Source organism: Oncorhynchus mykiss, chromosome 12 (assembly GCF_057628025.1).
Source record: "Oncorhynchus mykiss isolate SJ-2025 chromosome 12, ASM5762802v1, whole genome shotgun sequence".
In the NCBI taxonomy this organism is placed as follows: Eukaryota; Metazoa; Chordata; class Actinopteri; order Salmoniformes; family Salmonidae; genus Oncorhynchus; species Oncorhynchus mykiss.
The window spans coordinates 28,247,299-28,264,922 of record NC_143033.1 but is presented as its reverse complement, the minus strand read 5'-3'; the positions used below and the strand labels follow the sequence as shown (position 1 = coordinate 28,264,922).

Below are 17,624 nucleotides of genomic sequence, written 5' to 3'. Positions count from 1 at the left end.
GCACAACTGAGCAAGAGGACAAGTGCATTAGAGTGTCTAGTTTGAGAAACAGATGCCTCACAAGTCCTCAACTGGCAGCTTCATTAAATAGTACCCTGCAAAACACCCGTCTCAATGTCAACAGTGAAGAGGCGACTCCGGGATGCTGGCCTTCTAGGCAGTTGCAAAGAAAAAAACATCTCAGACTGGCCAATAAAAAGAAAAGATTAAGATGGGCAAAAGAACACAGACACTGGATAGAGTAACTCTGCCTAGAAGGCCATCATCCCGGAGTCACCTCTTCACTGTTGATGTTGAGACTTGTGTTTTGCGGGTACTATTTACTGAAGCTGCCAGTTGAGGACTTGTGAGGTGTCTGTTTCTCAAACTAGACACTAATGTACTTGTCCTCTTGCTCAGTTGTGCACCGGGGCCTCGCACTCCTCTTTCTATTCTGGTTAGGGCCAGTTTGCACTGTTCTGTGAAGGGAGCGTTGTTCGAGATCTTCAGTTTCTTGCAATTTCTTGCATGGAATAGCCTTCATTTCTCAGAACAAGAATAGACTGACGAGTTTCAGAAGAAAGTTATTTGTTTCTGGCCATTTTGAGCTAACACAACATACCATTGGAACACAGGAGTGATGGTTGCTGATAATGGGCTTCAGTACGCCTATGTAGATATTCCATAAAAATACATTTAAAAAAAATCTGTTTCCAGCTACAATAGTCATTTACAACATTAACAATGTCTACAATGTATTTCTGATCAATTTTATGTTATTTTAATGATTAAAAAAAGTGTTTTCGTTCAACAAAAAAAAAGACATTTCTAAGTGACCCCAAACTTCTGAACAGTAGTGTATCTACCTCAATTACCTCGTACCCCTGCACATTGACTCAGTACTGGTACCCCGTATACATAGCCAAGTTATCGTTACTCATTGTGTATTTATTCCTTGTGTTATTATTTCTCTGTGTTGTTGGGAAGGGCCCATAAGTAAGCAGTTAGTCAACACTTGTTGTTTACGAAGCATATGACAATATGATTTTAACTGATTTCCACACAATTTTCAAATGTTGCTACCAATCTTGTTATAATGACAAAATGAAATATTTTCACACAAAAATATTGTTTTCAGTGTGATTTAACACGGTTTAACACTATTAATCATAGGGATTAGTGGTTTGCTCAGTCCCCTCCTGTACTCCCTGTTCACTCATGACTGCACAGCCAGGCATGACTCCAACACCATCATTAAGTTTGCTGATGACACAACAGTGGTAGGCCTGATCACCGACAACGATGAGACAGCCTATAGGGAGGAGGTCAGAGACCTGACCATGTGGTGCAAGGACAACAAGCTCTCCCTCAATGTGATCAAGACAAAGGAGATGATTGTGGACTACAGTAAAAGGAGGACCGAGCACGCCCCCATTCTAGTCAACGGGGCTGTAGTGGAGCAGGTTGAGAGCTTCAAGCTCCTTGGCTTCCACATCACCAACAAACTAACACACTAAGCACACCAAAACAGTCGTGAAGAGGGCACGACAAAACCTATTCCCCCTCAGGAGACTGAAAAGATTTGGCATGGGTCTTCAGATCCTCAAAAGGTTCTACAGCTGCACCATTAAGAGCATCCTGACGGGTTGCATCACTGCTTGGTATGGAAATTGGTCAGCCTCCGACTGCAAGGCACTACAGAGGGTAGTGCGTATTTTTTAACATTTTATTTTACCTTTATTTAACTAGGCAAATCAGTTAAGAACAAATTCTTATTTTCAATGACGGCCTAGGAACAGTGAGTTAACTGCCTGTTCAGGGGCAGAACGACAGATGTACCTTGTCAGCTCGGGGGTTTGAACTTGCAACCTTCCAGTTACTATTCCAACGCTCTAACCACTAGGCTAGCCTGCCGCCCCACTAGGCTAGCCTGCCGTATGGCCCAGTACATCACCGGGGCCAAGCTTCCTGCCATCCAGGACCCCTGTACCAGGCATCAAAGACTCCAGCCATCCTAGTCAGACTGTTCTCTCTGCTACCACACAGCAAGCGGTACCAGAGCGCCAAGTCTAGGTCCAAGAGGCTTCTACCCCCAAGCCATAAGACTCCTGAACATCTAATCAAATGGCTACCCAGACTATTTGCATTGCCCCCCTACTCTCTATTATTATCTATGCAGTCACTTAAATAACTCTACCTACATGTACATATTACCCCAACACCGGTACCCCCTGTATATAGCCCCACTATTGTTATTTTACTAGTGCTCTTTAATTATTTGTTATTATTATCATCATCATCATCATCTCTTTATTTTTGTTTAGTAAAACTGCATTGTTGGTTAAGAGCTTGTAAGTAAGCATTCCACTGTAAGGTCTAACCCGGTTGTATTCGGCGCATGTGATAAATACAATTTGATTTGGGAAACACACACACTGCAGTTAGACATCTGAATCACCTTCCTTCTCCCAGCTGTCTCAAATAGTAAAGGCTCTGCATACTAGGTTCGGTTCGCGCCTTGCAGAACTCGGCTGTGCTAAGTGAAGGTTTGTGCCGTGTATACTCCCTTAAAATATTAAAAGACCTTCGCTTGAAAAATTTGACAAAAACTGCAATTAGTGCCGTTTGTCCATCATGAGACGCCTTAGCCAGTATAGGCTTAATTAATCAAAAATAACTAAAGAAATCGGTCTTTCATCTTGACGTTTTTGCAGAGCTCTTAGTTGCGCAATTTTACATCTAGCTAAGATGTTTGGTGCAGTACTTCTCAAGTGAAAAAACGTACATGAAAACGAGTTCTCTCACTCAATGACAAACAATTCATTGAATGAATCCCCAATGTTGACCAATCTCTGACAAAGGGGCCTAGATTTCTCTGACCGAACTTCTGCTGCGTTCAAAACAATTGGGAGCTCGGAAAACTCCGACTTCCGAGCATTCAAAACAACTGGGTACTCGGAAAAAAACGAGCTTCGACTGGGAAAATCGTTTTGTACGGTCAACAAACTCGGAATTCCAAGTCAGGAAATAAGGCATCTTTCTAGAGCTCCGACCTAAAAATCACTGGCGTCATAATGTTACCTACTTTGTCCTCGAAGCACCATTCGTTTTGCCTCGAGAAAAAAACATGTCCTGTGCACGAACAGCCGAAAAAACCCTTGCCGATACTAAAATGTCGTCATAATATATGCAATAACTGTTTCGGGGGGGAAGCATGCGGACGCCTTAACTGCTATTTCATTGGCTGTCTGGTAAGATGGACGTTTCCTAAGCCTTTGTACAGCCTCATTCTGTTTACCCCTCCTCTTTGCCCACACACAACACGGCTATAATTCCTGACCAAATATTAATTTGAAGTAATCAAATGCCGGCTTTTACTCAAACGCACAGATGGTTTAAAAATAACTATCATCCATCAACTGAACAAAAACATTTGAAAGCCGACAAAATATTGATATACAAATGTATTCTCGCAATCAAAAGTTACACGATTGATTGGAAAGCCGGTTATGAACTTATTATAATAACACTCACCCAGTCTTGGAAGTTTCGTTTGTATTGTTTGCCGTCCCAACTCCATCGTTTCGGGATCAACTAAACGGAAGACACGCGGTTAGATAAATGCATCAAAACTCAATAAATACAATAATATAGTTGCCGTATTGTTCATGCCTCTATCAATAACAAAGCACACCATACCAATAAAAGCAGAAAGCGCCCCAATATCGCGGAAACGAGACCTGAGAACAAGCTAATATAGACGAGAGCGGGCGCAGCTTACCTCATACTCTTCCAGTTCCTCAACCAGGATCTATGGAGAGAGTTGCTAGTCTTTAGCACACATTGAGATATTTAGATAGATAGCAATTGTAGTTAAAGTTATTGATATAACTTGTCATTCCTACCTGTGCCGATTTTTTACACGGTCCCGACTGGAGAAATCTGGCAATGAGGTAATACAATTCTGAAAATAGAGAGGCGCATTATTAAACCATTCAATAGCTTGCTAAGCTAGCCAGCTATGCTAACTACTAGATAGCTAGGCTAACTGACTCAAGACCTAAACTGTGTTTGCGTTAATATTTTAAAGAGAGAAATAGCTAGACATGTAACACTCACCAGCTTCGATTTGTGAACACTGTTCTTCTGCCATCACTTGATAAGAACATCGACATTTGATTCACTAATGTTTAGGTGTATTTGGAAAATAGCCACTTGAATTGCTTCCCAGCGTTTGGCCTTTTCCTTTCTCAAGCTATCTCACGGCTTTGTTAGCGCCCTCCCGCGACCAATGACAGAACATTTGCAATTCCAGCACGAGCCACCTGGTGGCCATACCACCTGGTTTTGGTGAGGAGTTCATAACATATAGTAAGTACTAGGCCCGGTTTCCCAAAAGCATCTGAAGACTTAGTTTATCGTTATGGTTCTAAAGACTAATTTATCCTTAAAATGCATTTGGGAAATCGAGCCCAGGACAGAGACCTTTTATTGAGGACATATTTGTAGATAAAATTGTTTTTATCAACCTCAATTAATTTGTCTGAGAGTAGAGCATATTCTGGGGTATTGAGATTGTCATTTCAAATAAATAAACAAGTAAGGCCTATTATATTCTGATTTAATGGATGTTGATCTAATGTCTTGCCTTCACTTTTAGACTATGTACTTCCAAATATTAAATTAAGTTGCAACTACAACTATAGGGTTATTTTCAGACAAGCACAAAACTTACCATATGGCAAAAATAACAGCATATTATTTATTATATGTAACAGTATAGACTTTACATCCGTCCCCTCGCCCTGACCTGGGCGCGAACCAGGGACGCTCTGCACACATCAGTCACCCTCGAAGCATCGTTACCCATCGCTCCACAAAAGCTACGGCTAATGGGTACTGCCAAACACTACTTAGCCCTAGTTAGAGCAAGGTTACCAATTTGCATGTCAAACAATTATAATGTTAAGAGCTGAAAAATTGCATGCTTTTGCAAGACATGCAAAATCATGTCTTTGTGGTGATTTGTAGGCTCTATACAAGTAAGCTGGCATGATACATTATATATAAAAAAGAATGTGGACACCCCTTAAAATGTGTGGCTTCTGCTATTTCAGCCACACCCGTTGCTGAAAGGTGTATAGAATCGAGCACACAGCCATGCAATCTCCATAGACAAACATTGGCAGTAGAATGGCCTTACTGACGAGCTCAGTGACTTTCAACGTGGCACCGGCACAGGATGCCACCTTTCCAACAAGTCAGTTCGTCAAATGTCTGCCCTACCAGAGCTGCCCCGGTCAACTGTAAGTGCTGTTATTGTGAAGTGGAAACGTCTAGGAGCAACAACGGCTCAGCCGCGAGGTGGTAGGCCACACAAGCTCACAGAACGGAACCACGGAGTGCTGAAGCGCGTAAAAAATTGTGTGTCCTGGGTTGCAACTCCGAGTTCCAAACTGCCTCTGGAAGCAACGTCAGCACAATAACTGTTTGTCTGGAGTCTCATGAAATGGATTTCCATGGCAGAGCAGTCGCAGACAAGCCTAAGATCACCATGCACTTTGCCAAGGGTCGGCTGGAGTGGTGTAAAGCTTGCTGTCATTGGACTCTGGAAACGCATTCTCTGGAGTGATGAATCACGCTTCACCATCTGGCAGTCCGACAGGCGAATCTGGGTTAGGCGGATGCCAGGAGAACGCTACTTTTCCCAATGCATAGTGCCAACTGTAAAGTTGGGTGGATAAGGAATAATGGTCTGGGGCTGTTTTTCATGGTTCGGGCTAGGCCCCTTAGTTCCAGTGAAGGGAAATTTTAACGCTACAGCATACAATGACATTCTAGATGATTCTGTGCTTCAAACTTTGTGGCAACAGTTTGAGGGCCCGTTCCTGTTTTAGCATGGCAATGCTCCTGTGCACAAAGCGAGGTCGATACAGAAATGTTTTTTCAAGATCAGTGTGGTAGAACTTGACTGGCCTGCACAGAGCCCTGACCTCAACCCCATCGAACACCTTTGGAATGCTGACTGCGAGCCAGGACTAATCGCCCAACATCAGTGGCCAACCTCACTAATGTTCTTGTGGTTGAATGGAAACAAGTCTCCCCATCAATGTTCTAACATCTAGTGGAAAGCCTTCCCAGAAGAGTGGAGGCTGTTAGAGCAGCAAAGGTGGGACCAAGTCAAAATTAATGCCCATGATTTTGGAATGAGATGTTTGACAAGCAGGTGTCCACATACTTTTGGTTATGTATTGTACCTAGGGTCCATTTACTCTCATTTTGAGTTTTGGTCAGCAAATAGTGACTAAGACATTTAGACAAATCCAGAAAGTATGTTGCAAAATGCTACCTCTGACCAAAAGTTTTCCATCAGTCATTAATTTAAGATTATTGTTTGTTTATATATGATATGGTAATGATACAGTAATAATGACACGTAAAGTAATGAGACAGAGTGCAACCTCATGAGGAAAATTCCAATTACTATTTTATTAAATTCCAATTAGACATCCAGAACTTCAGTGGGAACACAACAGATAGCGGCATATTTCAATAAAAAATCCCAACATTTGTTTCAAAAAGCATTAGCGACTTCCAACAAGTCTCTTCTGCCGTTAAAATAATTTGTCATCAAAATAATTCAGAGCAAGATTATTTCAAAAGCAGTTATGCCCACATCATTATTAAGCCTGGAATGTTTTCAATATTTTTTCAATATTTAAATTCCTCTTACAGACATTCACGTTGAAAATAAGTAAACCCCCACATAAAGAAAAAACACTGCACATATCAAGGGTAAAAATACAACCACCAACAAAAGTGAAATGTTGTGAGTTGGCAAACCTACAATGTGATACTATACCACCTGCAATTAGTCTGCCAGCCAGCATTATTTTTTGAGCTCCCAACAAGGTACCAACACTAATAAAAAAACGAAACCGTAATTATGTTTGCTTAAAAACACTTGATATGACCACTGCACAACAGAACAATCTTCCATATTTAGCTTTGTTTTGTGCTAAAAACCTGTACCAATAATTACAAAATTGTTGATAAAAATATTCCTCTGTTAATAAGGTAATGGAGGTTTTAGGGAAAACACATGAGACTTGGGGGGCCATACAAGGGAGAGAATTGGACGAACAGGATAGGTGCTACTCAGTCTTCTCTTCTGGAGTCTCTACCTGTAAGATGACAAAAGTAAGACATTGAGAGCCATTCACTCTGAATCCTGAATGATTCATGTTTTTAGATGGATTTGCCTCTAGAAATAGTAAGATACAACTAACTAAAAACAACATTCTCGAGATAATACTTCCAATTAAAAATGATAGTCTTATATTAACAATCAGTGATATGGCATGACATACTTCGTCTGTCTTGGTCTCGCCATTTTCAGACTGGGTCTCCTCTTTAGGCTCCTCGACTGCTGCTGCCTTCACCTTCTTCTTGTCTTCCTTCTTCTTGTCATTTACTTCTTTTTCTTTCTGTGGGGACAATTTACATGCCTATCTGTCAAATCTTCTCTGCCTGGAACCTCAGAATGATGTAATTGTCTAGACACTTAATATGGGTGTGAATGTGCTGAAAAGACAACATGACATGCTAAACACCTGACATGCATAATTATATTGAATGAGTAGATGTTGAAGACAGGTAAGTATTACTTTAGCTGGCTTTTTTGGTTTTGGTGCTGGTTTGGGAGGGGCTGGTTTCTGAAAAATACAGAAGGAAGAGTATATTGATACAATAGATTCTCAAAGCAATGCATTGCATACCATGAAACAGAACAAAAAATATATAAGTTATCAAATGGCTTCCCAGACTATTTGCATTGCCCCCCCTTCTACGCTACTGCTACTCTGTTATTATCTATGCATAGTCACTTTAATAACTCTACCTACATGTACATATTACCTCAATTACCTTGACACTGGTGCCCTCGTACATTGACTCTGTGCTGGTATCCCCCGTATATAGCCCCACTATTGTTCTTTTACTGCTGCTCTTTAATTATTTGTTATTTTACCTCTTACTTTTTTGGGGTATTTTCTTAAAACTACATTGTTGGTTAAGGGCTTGTATGTAAGCCTCTCACTGTAAGGTCTACCTACACCTGTTGTATTCGGCGCATGTGACAAATATGATTTGATTTGATAGTTGAAAAGAAGAAAATATATTTTTAGTTAAAGGTTAAATAGTTGTAGTGCTGATGCCTATATACATATTACATTTCCAAAAGGTAGCTTTAAAGAAACAAAATGTACTCACCGATGACAACCGTGCAGATCTCCTTGAAGGCTAATGTAAGAAAAGAGAATAATATTACTCAATCAAAGGTGTGTGAAAACATTTAAAAAGGAATTGAATGAGGATGTTTGCTTCATCTTCATAATGCAGACAATTGAATATTTCACTATTTCAAGAATGCATTATACTTTTCAACAAATGTAATATTTTCAGGTTTTTACGAGCAAATAATGTGATAAAATCAATCACCAGTAATCACTAGTGATGATTTCAATAATGGTGAAGATTGCAACCTGTAGCCTATTCTACAAGGGTGATATTCATGTGTGAGTCTTTGTGTGTGTGTATCACTTACCTCCTCCTTGACATCTCCATCGGCTCCCTGCAAAATGTATGAAAAAATACATTACTCAAAATGATTGGAAACAATAGCATGCGTATCTAAAACATAATATATATTGCTGAATATTTAAATATTGTCTAAAATGTGTAACTGCAAGTTCACAGAAACTTAGCCGCTTGCAAACATTGGCAATAGCCTACACTTTGCCTATACAGCCAGCCTCTACTCATTCCAGATTTGCGCTTCATGTTCTATGCGTTGAGTAGAAGAAGCAGTGGACCTGGTTATTTTTTTTCATTGGGACATTAGTCCTCATCTGTTTTCACCAAATGTATTTTAGGGGGAGGGGCAGAATCAACTGTGTTCCGCCCCCTGGCGATAAGAAGGCGCAATAGCACCCATTTAACGCGAACAAAGAAAACATTAAAATTATCATTTTTGAGACGGTCTTAGAATTAAATTATATTGAGGAAGAAAAGAAGAGTTTTTACTTTATTTTTCTGTACCATTTACATGCAGATTTACACGGTCTAACTATCAAAAGGCATCCGTTTTGTTTGGCTGTGTTCGCGATGTGGGTAGGAACTGCAAAGCATGGCTGCTTGTGGTTTCAATAGCATGGAGATCCAGCTTGACTTCAGACCAGACAGAAGATTGTGTGCGCCTCTCAAGAAATCCCTCGAAACATTCTAAATTCGGCGAAATAAGACGCTCTTTGCAAACCAAAAAAATCTAATAATTATATCAAATGATTTTTTTGCAAGTGTGAACATAAATACATACGTCAGATTTGTATTTAATCTCCGTTGTCTCGAAGGCTTCATAATATCAAGACTGATTTATACAGGGCAAAAAGTATATCCGCATACTGTAATCTAGGCTCTCTACATACCTTTCTCTTGGGCATGTTGGATTTGTAGGTTTTCTTCTTTAAGAGAAACTAAAGATATAGCTATATTTTGTGATTCAGAGTTCACAGTTTGCAGAGACTGGCGTCTTCTTATTAATACTGTAGTAAAGATACAGCACATTAAACCCAGTGGTTGGATGGGGGTGGGGGTAGGTGCGGCTAAATGTTGACTGATGTTATGCTTGGCCAATCAAAGGATGGCACAAGGTGTCACAAAAGAAACAGATTTTCAATGTAGTTCATTTACGCGCGAAATTCCTAGTGAAAGTGAATGACGTGTTTATCATTTGTAACAGCTAGGCCTATTCACGGACTGGCGCAAGAAAATATAAGAAATCACAGACGTTAATGTTGCAATTCTGCTTGCATTCATGCGCTTAGTGTTGTTCAGCCACCATGAGATGAAATCATTAAAATGTTGGAAGACAAAATAGGCTATTCTTAAAAAGAAAAACAATAATCACCCGGATTTTTGATAGGGCTATATTCTCTTATCAGACAGCTTTAGGCCTACATTGGGTAGCTAGTAGGTTGTAAACCTGTTACTGTATTTTCCTTATGTCAGAGCATATGTCTATTTGCTTTATTTAGTGTATACTTATTAAAAGTCTTACTTTAAATATATGGGATGTGTGTTTATTAAGCTATGTAAATAGGCGTAAGAAAATGAACGTAGTCAAACGCTTTTGGAAATACGTTTCGAAAGCACTGGGATAGTGTTCCCAATTGTTTTTAGATATCTGATTTCCATCGGTTGTTACAGAGAGAGAGAGAGAGAGAGAGCGAGAGAGAGAACGAGATCATTTGGAGACGTTGGTGCAGTGTGCACCGTTCACTTGGTTTTGGGGAGTGAATCAAACAGCCATGGTGATAAAAGTCTTTATAGCATCATCCTCTGGATCGACAGCGGTAAGAAACCTAGAGTATTGAGTAAGCTTTGTAGCCTATTGACTGTTTATGTTCATTTTCTTGGCGAATTCAAATGACATGTATTTGCATGATTAGGTAGGTGTGGCGGGCTCATACGAGTGTGCTATTGCTCTGTTGTAGCTACGCAGATACTATCATATGAATTCGGCTCTATCGAGTATTGAATTAGCGTCGACATAAACTTGCTTTTGAAAGTTCTGCAAGTTGTGCATGGGATGTCCCAAGCGATAGAGTAGAAGCTGGACAGCTGCACAAATACACTAGATTCTATAGGCTTCTCATGCATGACAATGCATATTGTAATGGCCCTAAAACAAGGAGGACCTGCCATTTTGGAGATATTGATTTGTTATGACTATTATTGTATTCATTTGCATAGTGTTAATATAGTATTAGCACAATGCTATGATTGTATTGTATCTAAAATGCAGGTACAACACAGTATAATATAAGAGGATACATAGTCACGTATTTGTCTGTAGGAATAGCAGTCACTTACTCCTGCTCAAACCCATCTGTGTTGGAGTATTTTTATGAGTGAGCATGCAGACAAGAATGTTTAGGTGAAGCACTTGGTGAAACATCTCAGATTTTTTCAAGCAACTGTTTTAGTCCAAGTGGTGAGGGTGGGGGGTCAGGCTTAATTAGACTCTCCCAGCAGATGCTGACTCCCTCACCACCACCTTCCTCCATTTTCCTGGCCCACCACTCCTTCCCTACATACTGTAAAACAACACTCCTACTGTTGCCAGGGGGGTTCTGGGCCAGAATAGCTGGACAGGATCAGTCTTTGGGCATCTGAGCTTCATACCTCACCCAATTACAGTACGTCACCCTCTAAAGAATCAGTCAAAAAGCACAATGGCTACAGAACGACTGCCTCAGCCAACCTCTGAATTATCTGGTCTGAAAGACGGATATTATTGCTTACTGTGAATTTGCAAGTCACAACAATGACCATACAGAAATTGTTATGTATACCTAATTGTAAAGCCAGGTCTCTTTGTGTACAAGAGTTGACAGCATGTTTCATCTATATAATTTGATGTCATATTCCAAAGTATTCTTCCTCTAATTCTTAACTAAAGTCATGCAGCGCAGTTTAGACAGAACATAAGTGGTAGCATGGGAACACTGGGCTCTCATTCTGCTGCCATATTTGGTCTGTGCCTGACTTCTTAGCTGATCCTGGTTGTGGAGAGGCCTTATTGGGTCTGTCTTAGTCCTCAGGCTCTTATGTAGAATGCAGCCCGGCAGCAGAGGCTCTGCTAAGTGAATAGAGGCTTTTCTCCCCATACGCCACCCAAACCGTATTATTATTGTATCATTATTACAACAACTCATAGTTAATCTATATCCCCTCTCTGCCTGTAGATTAAGAAGCAGCAGCAAGACATCATGGGTTTCCTTACTGTCAACAAGATTGACTTTGAGGAGTGTGACATCGTCACTAGTGAAGACAACAGGAAGTGGATGAGGGAGAACGTACCTGAAGACTTCAGACCAATGACGGGTGTCCCCCTGCCTCCACAGATATTTAATGAAGAACAATACTGTGGGGTGAGTGTTGTACTGTACTGACCCCATCACTGTGTAGTGAAGCATATTGCCTGGAACTGATGATGAGAGGTCAAAGGACAGTAGGCTTGCAACTGCATAGTGAGTGCCTGGTTAATATTTATTCTGTTCTAATTGAAAGTACACATTCTCAACATACTCCGTGAGAATATTACAGCCCGGTACCTTCTGTAACAATTTGTGTGATAACCTAATGAAACGTACTTAGTGAGACCGCTTCCCTTGTATTGTCATTACAGAACTATGAGGCCTTCTTTGATGCCCGTGAGGAGCACGCAGTGTATGCCTTTTTGGGCTTAACAGCCCCTCTAGGCTCCAAGGTAAAGACAATGGTCTTATGGACATACTCAGTCTGTCAAAACCACAGGTGATCAGTCCGTTTACTTTTAATTGATTTCTTGTTGTTTTGAAGTGAACCTTACAGTGCTGATTGTAGCTTACAAAATAAAAGATGGTCCAAAATTGCCCTCTGGCCCTAGCTGTATACAGCCATTATAAAATGACTGGAATGCTATTTTTGGCCAATGGGTATGTGTGGCCTAATTAACTGTTCTATCGGGTTGAGGGAAGAGCGTCACGTAAGAGTGATGACATCTGACGTAAGACAATGATATTCAACCACACAGTTAGACTACAACACAATCAGTGTATAAGTTACATTTGTCCCAAAAATAAGCTCAAAAGCATGTGACTAACACTCATGATATATTATGAAATGTAAATTCATGTTCTGGAGGAAGGTTTTTGTGGCATGTTATTATGCAATTCATCCCCATGTGTTGAACACGTGTTTAGTATCTGGTTCAACTGGCTTTAGCTGTATATTTAGATTTCTACCTGTTGTACTTGTCTCTGAGGTCTCAGAATGTATCTGAAATGGCCATTATGCAATGACTGAGTTTTAAAGCGGCAATCAGCAGTTGCAACATTAACAAATTGTTCTCCCCTCCGCTGATTCGGTAGAAAGCAGAGGGATGGAGCTAGAAAAATATAACCACCCTCAATTTCATAGACAGTGGTATGGATGCAATGACTGACAATCCATGATATAAAAATGATAGTTTTAACCATGTTTTGAGGCTATATAGTGTTTACTTTCTTTACAAACATTGGAGTAAAACAAGCTTATATTTTGGGATCCGATGGGGTACAACAATTGATCTAAGCTCATTTATACATTATAATCTTCAAAAATCAACAGGTACATATAATTAATTTATAAGTCCAAAAATGGATGTAGCAAATGCAGATTGCCCCTTTAATGATTGTTTTGCTTTTTGTCCAGGAAAATATAAATACCTCACAAAAGAGGCATGCAATACAAATTGATTCGTAATAACAAAGTAGTTATTGATTCACAATAACATTGTTGATCCTACAGGGACAGAGTAGTTGTGAGTAGTTCATTGTAATATCTCCATGTTACTTCCAATTCCCAGGCAGTGTTTCCTCTTACCATGTATTTCACAGCTCTGTTGCACAGTATAGAGGCAATGAATGCTGACCTGCTTTTAAGCAGCAGGTGGAGACTGTTCTGTTGACTACTGTACTATATCATTACAACACTTACACACAATTGTGTCTTTAAAATTACATGAACCTTTTGGTGGAAGCATAATTACAGTTGGTCTCAACCCTGGTTTTGTATCATTTTCTTAGCACTGTTTTCATACCACCCACAGGAAGCAGAGGCCTTGGCCAGACAGGAGCAACAGTAGCCATATGGTTTTGGTTAGTGGACCACAGTGCCCTCTCCTGGCGTCTTCCAGTCAGCTCTACAGCAGCCTGCCAGTGCTCGTCTGGAACACGTCTTCTCAGACCAATCATAGAGCTTTATTTTGTTGTAAAATGTAACCAGTCTGGTATCAAATTGACCAACGGAGCATGACCAAATGTTGTGTTGTATGACAATTTATTTAATGTGATAACCTTGTAATGTTTCAATAGTTCAAGCCAATGCTGGGCAGTATCCAGTGTTCAATATGATTTTGAAATCAAGGCAGAATGAGTTCCCAAATACTAGGCATTTAGTAGATCATATAGACATGCTTTACACATTTGAGAATATTTAATTCAATATAATTCAAGATATTTTTCAACTTTGATAATAAAATAGTGTTACTTCACTACTCAGTCTATCTTATTCTTAACCAGTTTCCTTGTTATTCTTGTAGCACAATGGTGTTGCCGGAAGACAGCTAGTTTCTGTCCACCTCTGAGTACATTGACTTCAATACAAAACCTAAGAGGCTCATGGTTCTCATCCTCTTCCATAGACGTACACAGTAATTATGACAACTTCCGGAAGAAGTCCTCCAACCTATCAGAGCTCTTGTTGTCTACCCAATCAAAGGATCAGAGAATGAATCTAGTACTGAAAGCATTAGCTACAGTTAGCTTGCACTGCAGTGCATAAAATGTGGTGTGAAGTTGATTCAAAGAGAGATAGACTATAGTTGAACAGTTTTGAACAAATGAATTTATTTAAATTGAAGGAGAAGCAAGAGAGAGCAAGAGCTAGCTATATTTTGTAGTATTTTTTAAAACTTTCACTTAGCTAGCGAATGCAGCTAGCTAGTTTAGCCTACTCAAACACCCGGCTCAAACAGGAATGCTATGTTAGCTAGCAGGCTATGGCTATCCAACACTGGAACTCTTCCAAGTCCAAGCCTTTTATTTTATTTATTACCACCGGGGCCTGCCGGTGTAACTGCTAAATTGCTTTCTGACTGTACTGCATTATCATAGCGGGTTTACTAACACCTTAGTTCTAGTAGCTATGTTGACTATGACGTTAGCTAATATGGTGACAGCGATGTAGGCTCTGTGTAGTGGTTATGATATTAAGGTTTGACTTGGAAAGGTTTTTTAGCCTGGTCACAGAGCTGATTTGTTGTGCACTGAAGTCCACAAACGAAGGGAAAAGGTGCGAGGAGGAGAGCGCGTTGATGCGAGAAAGAATTATGTGGTCATGCTGTTTGTATGTGGCTGCTATGAAAGTGAACTGTGTTATCCATGTGATCAGGGCTGTATTAATTCTGTCGATTCTGTTGAAAAACTTTTCTTAAACGGAAGCAAACGGAACCAAACGGGCTAAACATACCTGAATTTGTCCAACAGAAACTCTCATTTGTAACTGTTGGACTAATGATTACACCCTAGATGAGCTAGATGCAGGCAAGAGTGTGCAAGGTGTTGTTAAATGTGTCATTGTCTGTCACCTTTATTACCATTTTTTTTTATCTTGGCCTGTGCACCTACATTGTAAACTTTCATTCATAGGCTATGTTGTAGCAACCACATGATGGATGTATGGAAAATTCCAGCATCATGTAGTAGCCTAAACCTATTGATGTTACACTGAGCTACGTGAATGGAATATGAATGACAGTCATCCAATATACTGTAAAATAAATAAGGTCATGCTCATAATTTTTTTTTTTGTCCCCCCTCACCTTAAACGGCACCGACCGCCACCCCGTCACATATTGTTTCAGTTCTCCTTACATTCTAAAACTGATGTGTCACATCACAGAAGGCAGCAGCTGAAGAGCAGGGGTAGTGAGTGTTCTCACTTTATTTCTGACATACTTCCTGTTTTAAACGTTTGCTACTCAGATGCTCTATACAAATAGGGACAGCACAATGCCGTGGCTGCTTACCAGTCAGAGACATCTGTAGCTAACTTGTAAACCTTGTATTAGTGGAAAGACTGAAGAAAACATCATCTATTGTAAAAACAGAGGTAGGGATATTCTCAGTACCTGTCCTGTGTTTTATACTATTTATGTTTTATGTGACCTGGCAAGAGAATCTGAGTATCTATGTATATTTCGAGCCTGATAAGCTAATGTCATGGTAGCATAATACTTTGGGGTGGAACCAGATTAATGCTAGTTCTGGAATAAAATCTGTGGAAATACACAATTGAAAGTGCTAGTTGGTGTGGTTTGCTGCTATGTTGTGTTGAGACAATATGCACTGTTGTGTAGTGGTTGCCATGTTGGGAGAAGCCTTCATCAGAGTCTTCAGGTACAGGAAAGAGGATTGTGATTGTGATTCCACAAAGGCTCAGGAACGTCCACCACACCCTGCTCCCAATATCGTTCTGAACCAAGGTTCAATGTTAGGTAAGCATTTTGGATTTGTCTGAAATACTGCATGCCTCGCTGGATCAGTTGGTTATGCTGCATTTTAGAAGGCTCATATGAGATTAAGTGCATCCAGGCATGTGTACATTGTTTAATAATTTCATTCATTTTTGATTGAATACTTCAAATTTAAAAATGTGCTTCTGGTGTGTGGGCTGCACAGGAAACATGGATGGCCTGGTGCAGTCTGGTCCTAGAGCGACAACCAGGCCCAGTGATGCCCTCACCATCCCCAATAGCCACAGTGACGACTATGGTGACCTGGAGCTCTATCGCTCCTGGTGCTGTACCACCTTCTGCAAAGACTACCCCGACCTGCAGCTCAGAGGGGACCATGTGGGAAACAGGAGTTCAATGAGCCTGCGGCTGGAGAGTGAGGTGTTCCAAGGGCCACTTCTTCAGTCTCAGGACCTGGGAGAGCTGGAGTCCTTGGAACCCACAGGGCCTGTAGAGGCTGGGGTACAGGTGGAGTCCCAGACCCTGCAGGATGAGGGTAACCTGGTCATAGACAGCAGCATCATCACCCTGAACAGGGAACCTCTGTCCAACTCCATGCTGAACGGCTACCTGGAGAGTAAGCTGCTGGAGGTGTACAGACAGCATATGCAGGACAGCCTGGCCCGGGGCAGCTCTCCCCTGGTCCAGACCCCTCCCCAGGGCCTGGTACCAGAACCAGTGAAGCAGCTCAGCCAGTATCTCTGTCAGGACCACGGCCTAGACTCCAGTACGGCCCAGAGCATCGTCATCCACTACCTCAGCACCTGCACCGTGGCCAGCTCCAACTTCAGCTCTCCCGACCTGCGCATCTCCAACCTACGCATCCCCAACCCTGAGCCCAGGAAGAAGCCCACCTGACTGAAACCAGCAGTATTTCCACTTTGTCTGCCAACTTTAACGTACTTGACAATGCTAAAGCATTCCACTGAATCTATACTTTGTGGTCAGTTGTATTGCATTCAAGTGGAAAATTAAATTGATAATTCGGAAGGAGATCCCCTCGTTTTGTTGAATTGTTGAAAGAAATATCTTTAGAAAATGCCACAATGTCCAAAATATTTACTACATAAATGCAACCAGTTGCTATATTGTCATGCTTGGCTGCCTGAGACAATGTCAAGCTTTCGAGTTTAAAGACAAAGAGTAGAAAAACAGGGAACTGTGAGCTGATCTTGTAAAGAATCTAGTTTCTGAGAAATTATTCCTCACAGATACTGCTGATTTGAAATTATATTGTTTTAAACACAGATTTACAAAACGCCAAAGAATTTTTTTTTTTCCTAACTTGGTTGTCAAAGCAGAAAAAATATTGCCACCTGCTGTCATACAAAAGCATTGCATGTTTACTGCAAGTGTCACATTGCATTTTGACAAGAAAGATATTACACAACATCTGTGCCAGATAAACATATCATGCTGTGCCACATTTCTAATGCGTTTTAATCTTGAAAGCGACTGAATAAATAATAAATATTAATATGCTAAA

The 17,624-nt window shown here is 40.6% G+C and overlaps 4 protein-coding genes across 10 annotated transcripts in view; 2 read left to right on the top strand and 2 right to left on the bottom strand.

Annotated features, from left to right (window-relative positions):
* The window catches only part of LOC110537311 (bromodomain and WD repeat-containing protein 3), a 25,749-nt gene extending 21,421 nt beyond the window's left edge, over positions 1-4,328 (bottom strand). For 2 of the 4 annotated variants that reach the window (XM_036937299.2, XM_036937300.2), the window contains exons 1-4: positions 4,099-4,328; positions 3,885-3,943; positions 3,761-3,790; positions 3,514-3,573 (exon numbers count right to left, since the gene is read on the bottom strand). In XM_036937299.2, the coding sequence (XP_036793194.2) occupies positions 3,514-3,573; positions 3,761-3,790; positions 3,885-3,943; positions 4,099-4,132 (183 nt within the window). In that variant the 5' untranslated portion in view covers positions 4,133-4,328. Of the gene's footprint in view, positions 1-3,064; positions 3,148-3,513; positions 3,574-3,760; positions 3,791-3,884; positions 3,944-4,098 lie in introns of those variants that run through there. The other 2 variants (XM_090192130.1, XM_090192132.1) reach the window with 1 other exon arrangement.
* LOC110537309 (adapter SH3BGRL) lies at positions 3,764-15,923 on the top strand. 3 transcript variants are annotated; one of them, XM_021623247.3, is made up of 4 exons: positions 3,764-3,932; positions 11,787-11,972; positions 12,230-12,310; positions 13,673-15,923. In XM_021623247.3, exons 2-4 carry the CDS (start codon positions 11,811-11,813, stop codon positions 13,706-13,708), a joined length of 279 nt encoding a protein of 92 aa, XP_021478922.1. In that variant the 5' UTR covers positions 3,764-3,932; positions 11,787-11,810; the 3' UTR covers positions 13,709-15,923. The 3 variants fall into 3 exon arrangements, with proteins under 3 accessions (XP_021478922.1, XP_021478921.1, XP_021478919.1); XM_021623246.3 differs by lacking the exon at positions 3,764-3,932 and adding an exon at positions 9,642-10,391; XM_021623244.3 differs by lacking the exon at positions 3,764-3,932 and adding an exon at positions 9,642-10,391 and having other exon boundaries at positions 12,230-12,357.
* On the bottom strand, positions 6,445-9,694 carry hmgn7 (high mobility group nucleosomal binding domain 7). The gene is made up of 6 exons (XM_021623248.3): positions 9,465-9,694; positions 8,585-8,611; positions 8,251-8,280; positions 7,647-7,694; positions 7,350-7,466; positions 6,445-7,163 (listed from the first exon to the last, which is right to left on the bottom strand). Exons 1-6 carry the CDS (start codon positions 9,477-9,479, stop codon positions 7,134-7,136), a joined length of 267 nt encoding a protein of 88 aa, XP_021478923.1. The 5' UTR covers positions 9,480-9,694; the 3' UTR covers positions 6,445-7,133.
* LOC110537308 (TLR adapter interacting with SLC15A4 on the lysosome) lies at positions 15,517-17,624 on the top strand. Of its 2 annotated transcripts, XM_021623242.3 has the most exons (3): positions 15,517-15,735; positions 15,983-16,120; positions 16,305-17,624. In XM_021623242.3, the coding sequence occupies exons 2-3, from the start codon at positions 15,991-15,993 to the stop codon at positions 16,994-16,996; spliced, it is 822 nt and encodes a 273-aa protein (XP_021478917.1). In that variant the 5' UTR covers positions 15,517-15,735; positions 15,983-15,990; the 3' UTR covers positions 16,997-17,624. The 2 variants fall into 2 exon arrangements, with proteins under 2 accessions (XP_021478917.1, XP_090048259.1); XM_090192133.1 differs by lacking the exon at positions 15,517-15,735 and having other exon boundaries at positions 15,967-16,120.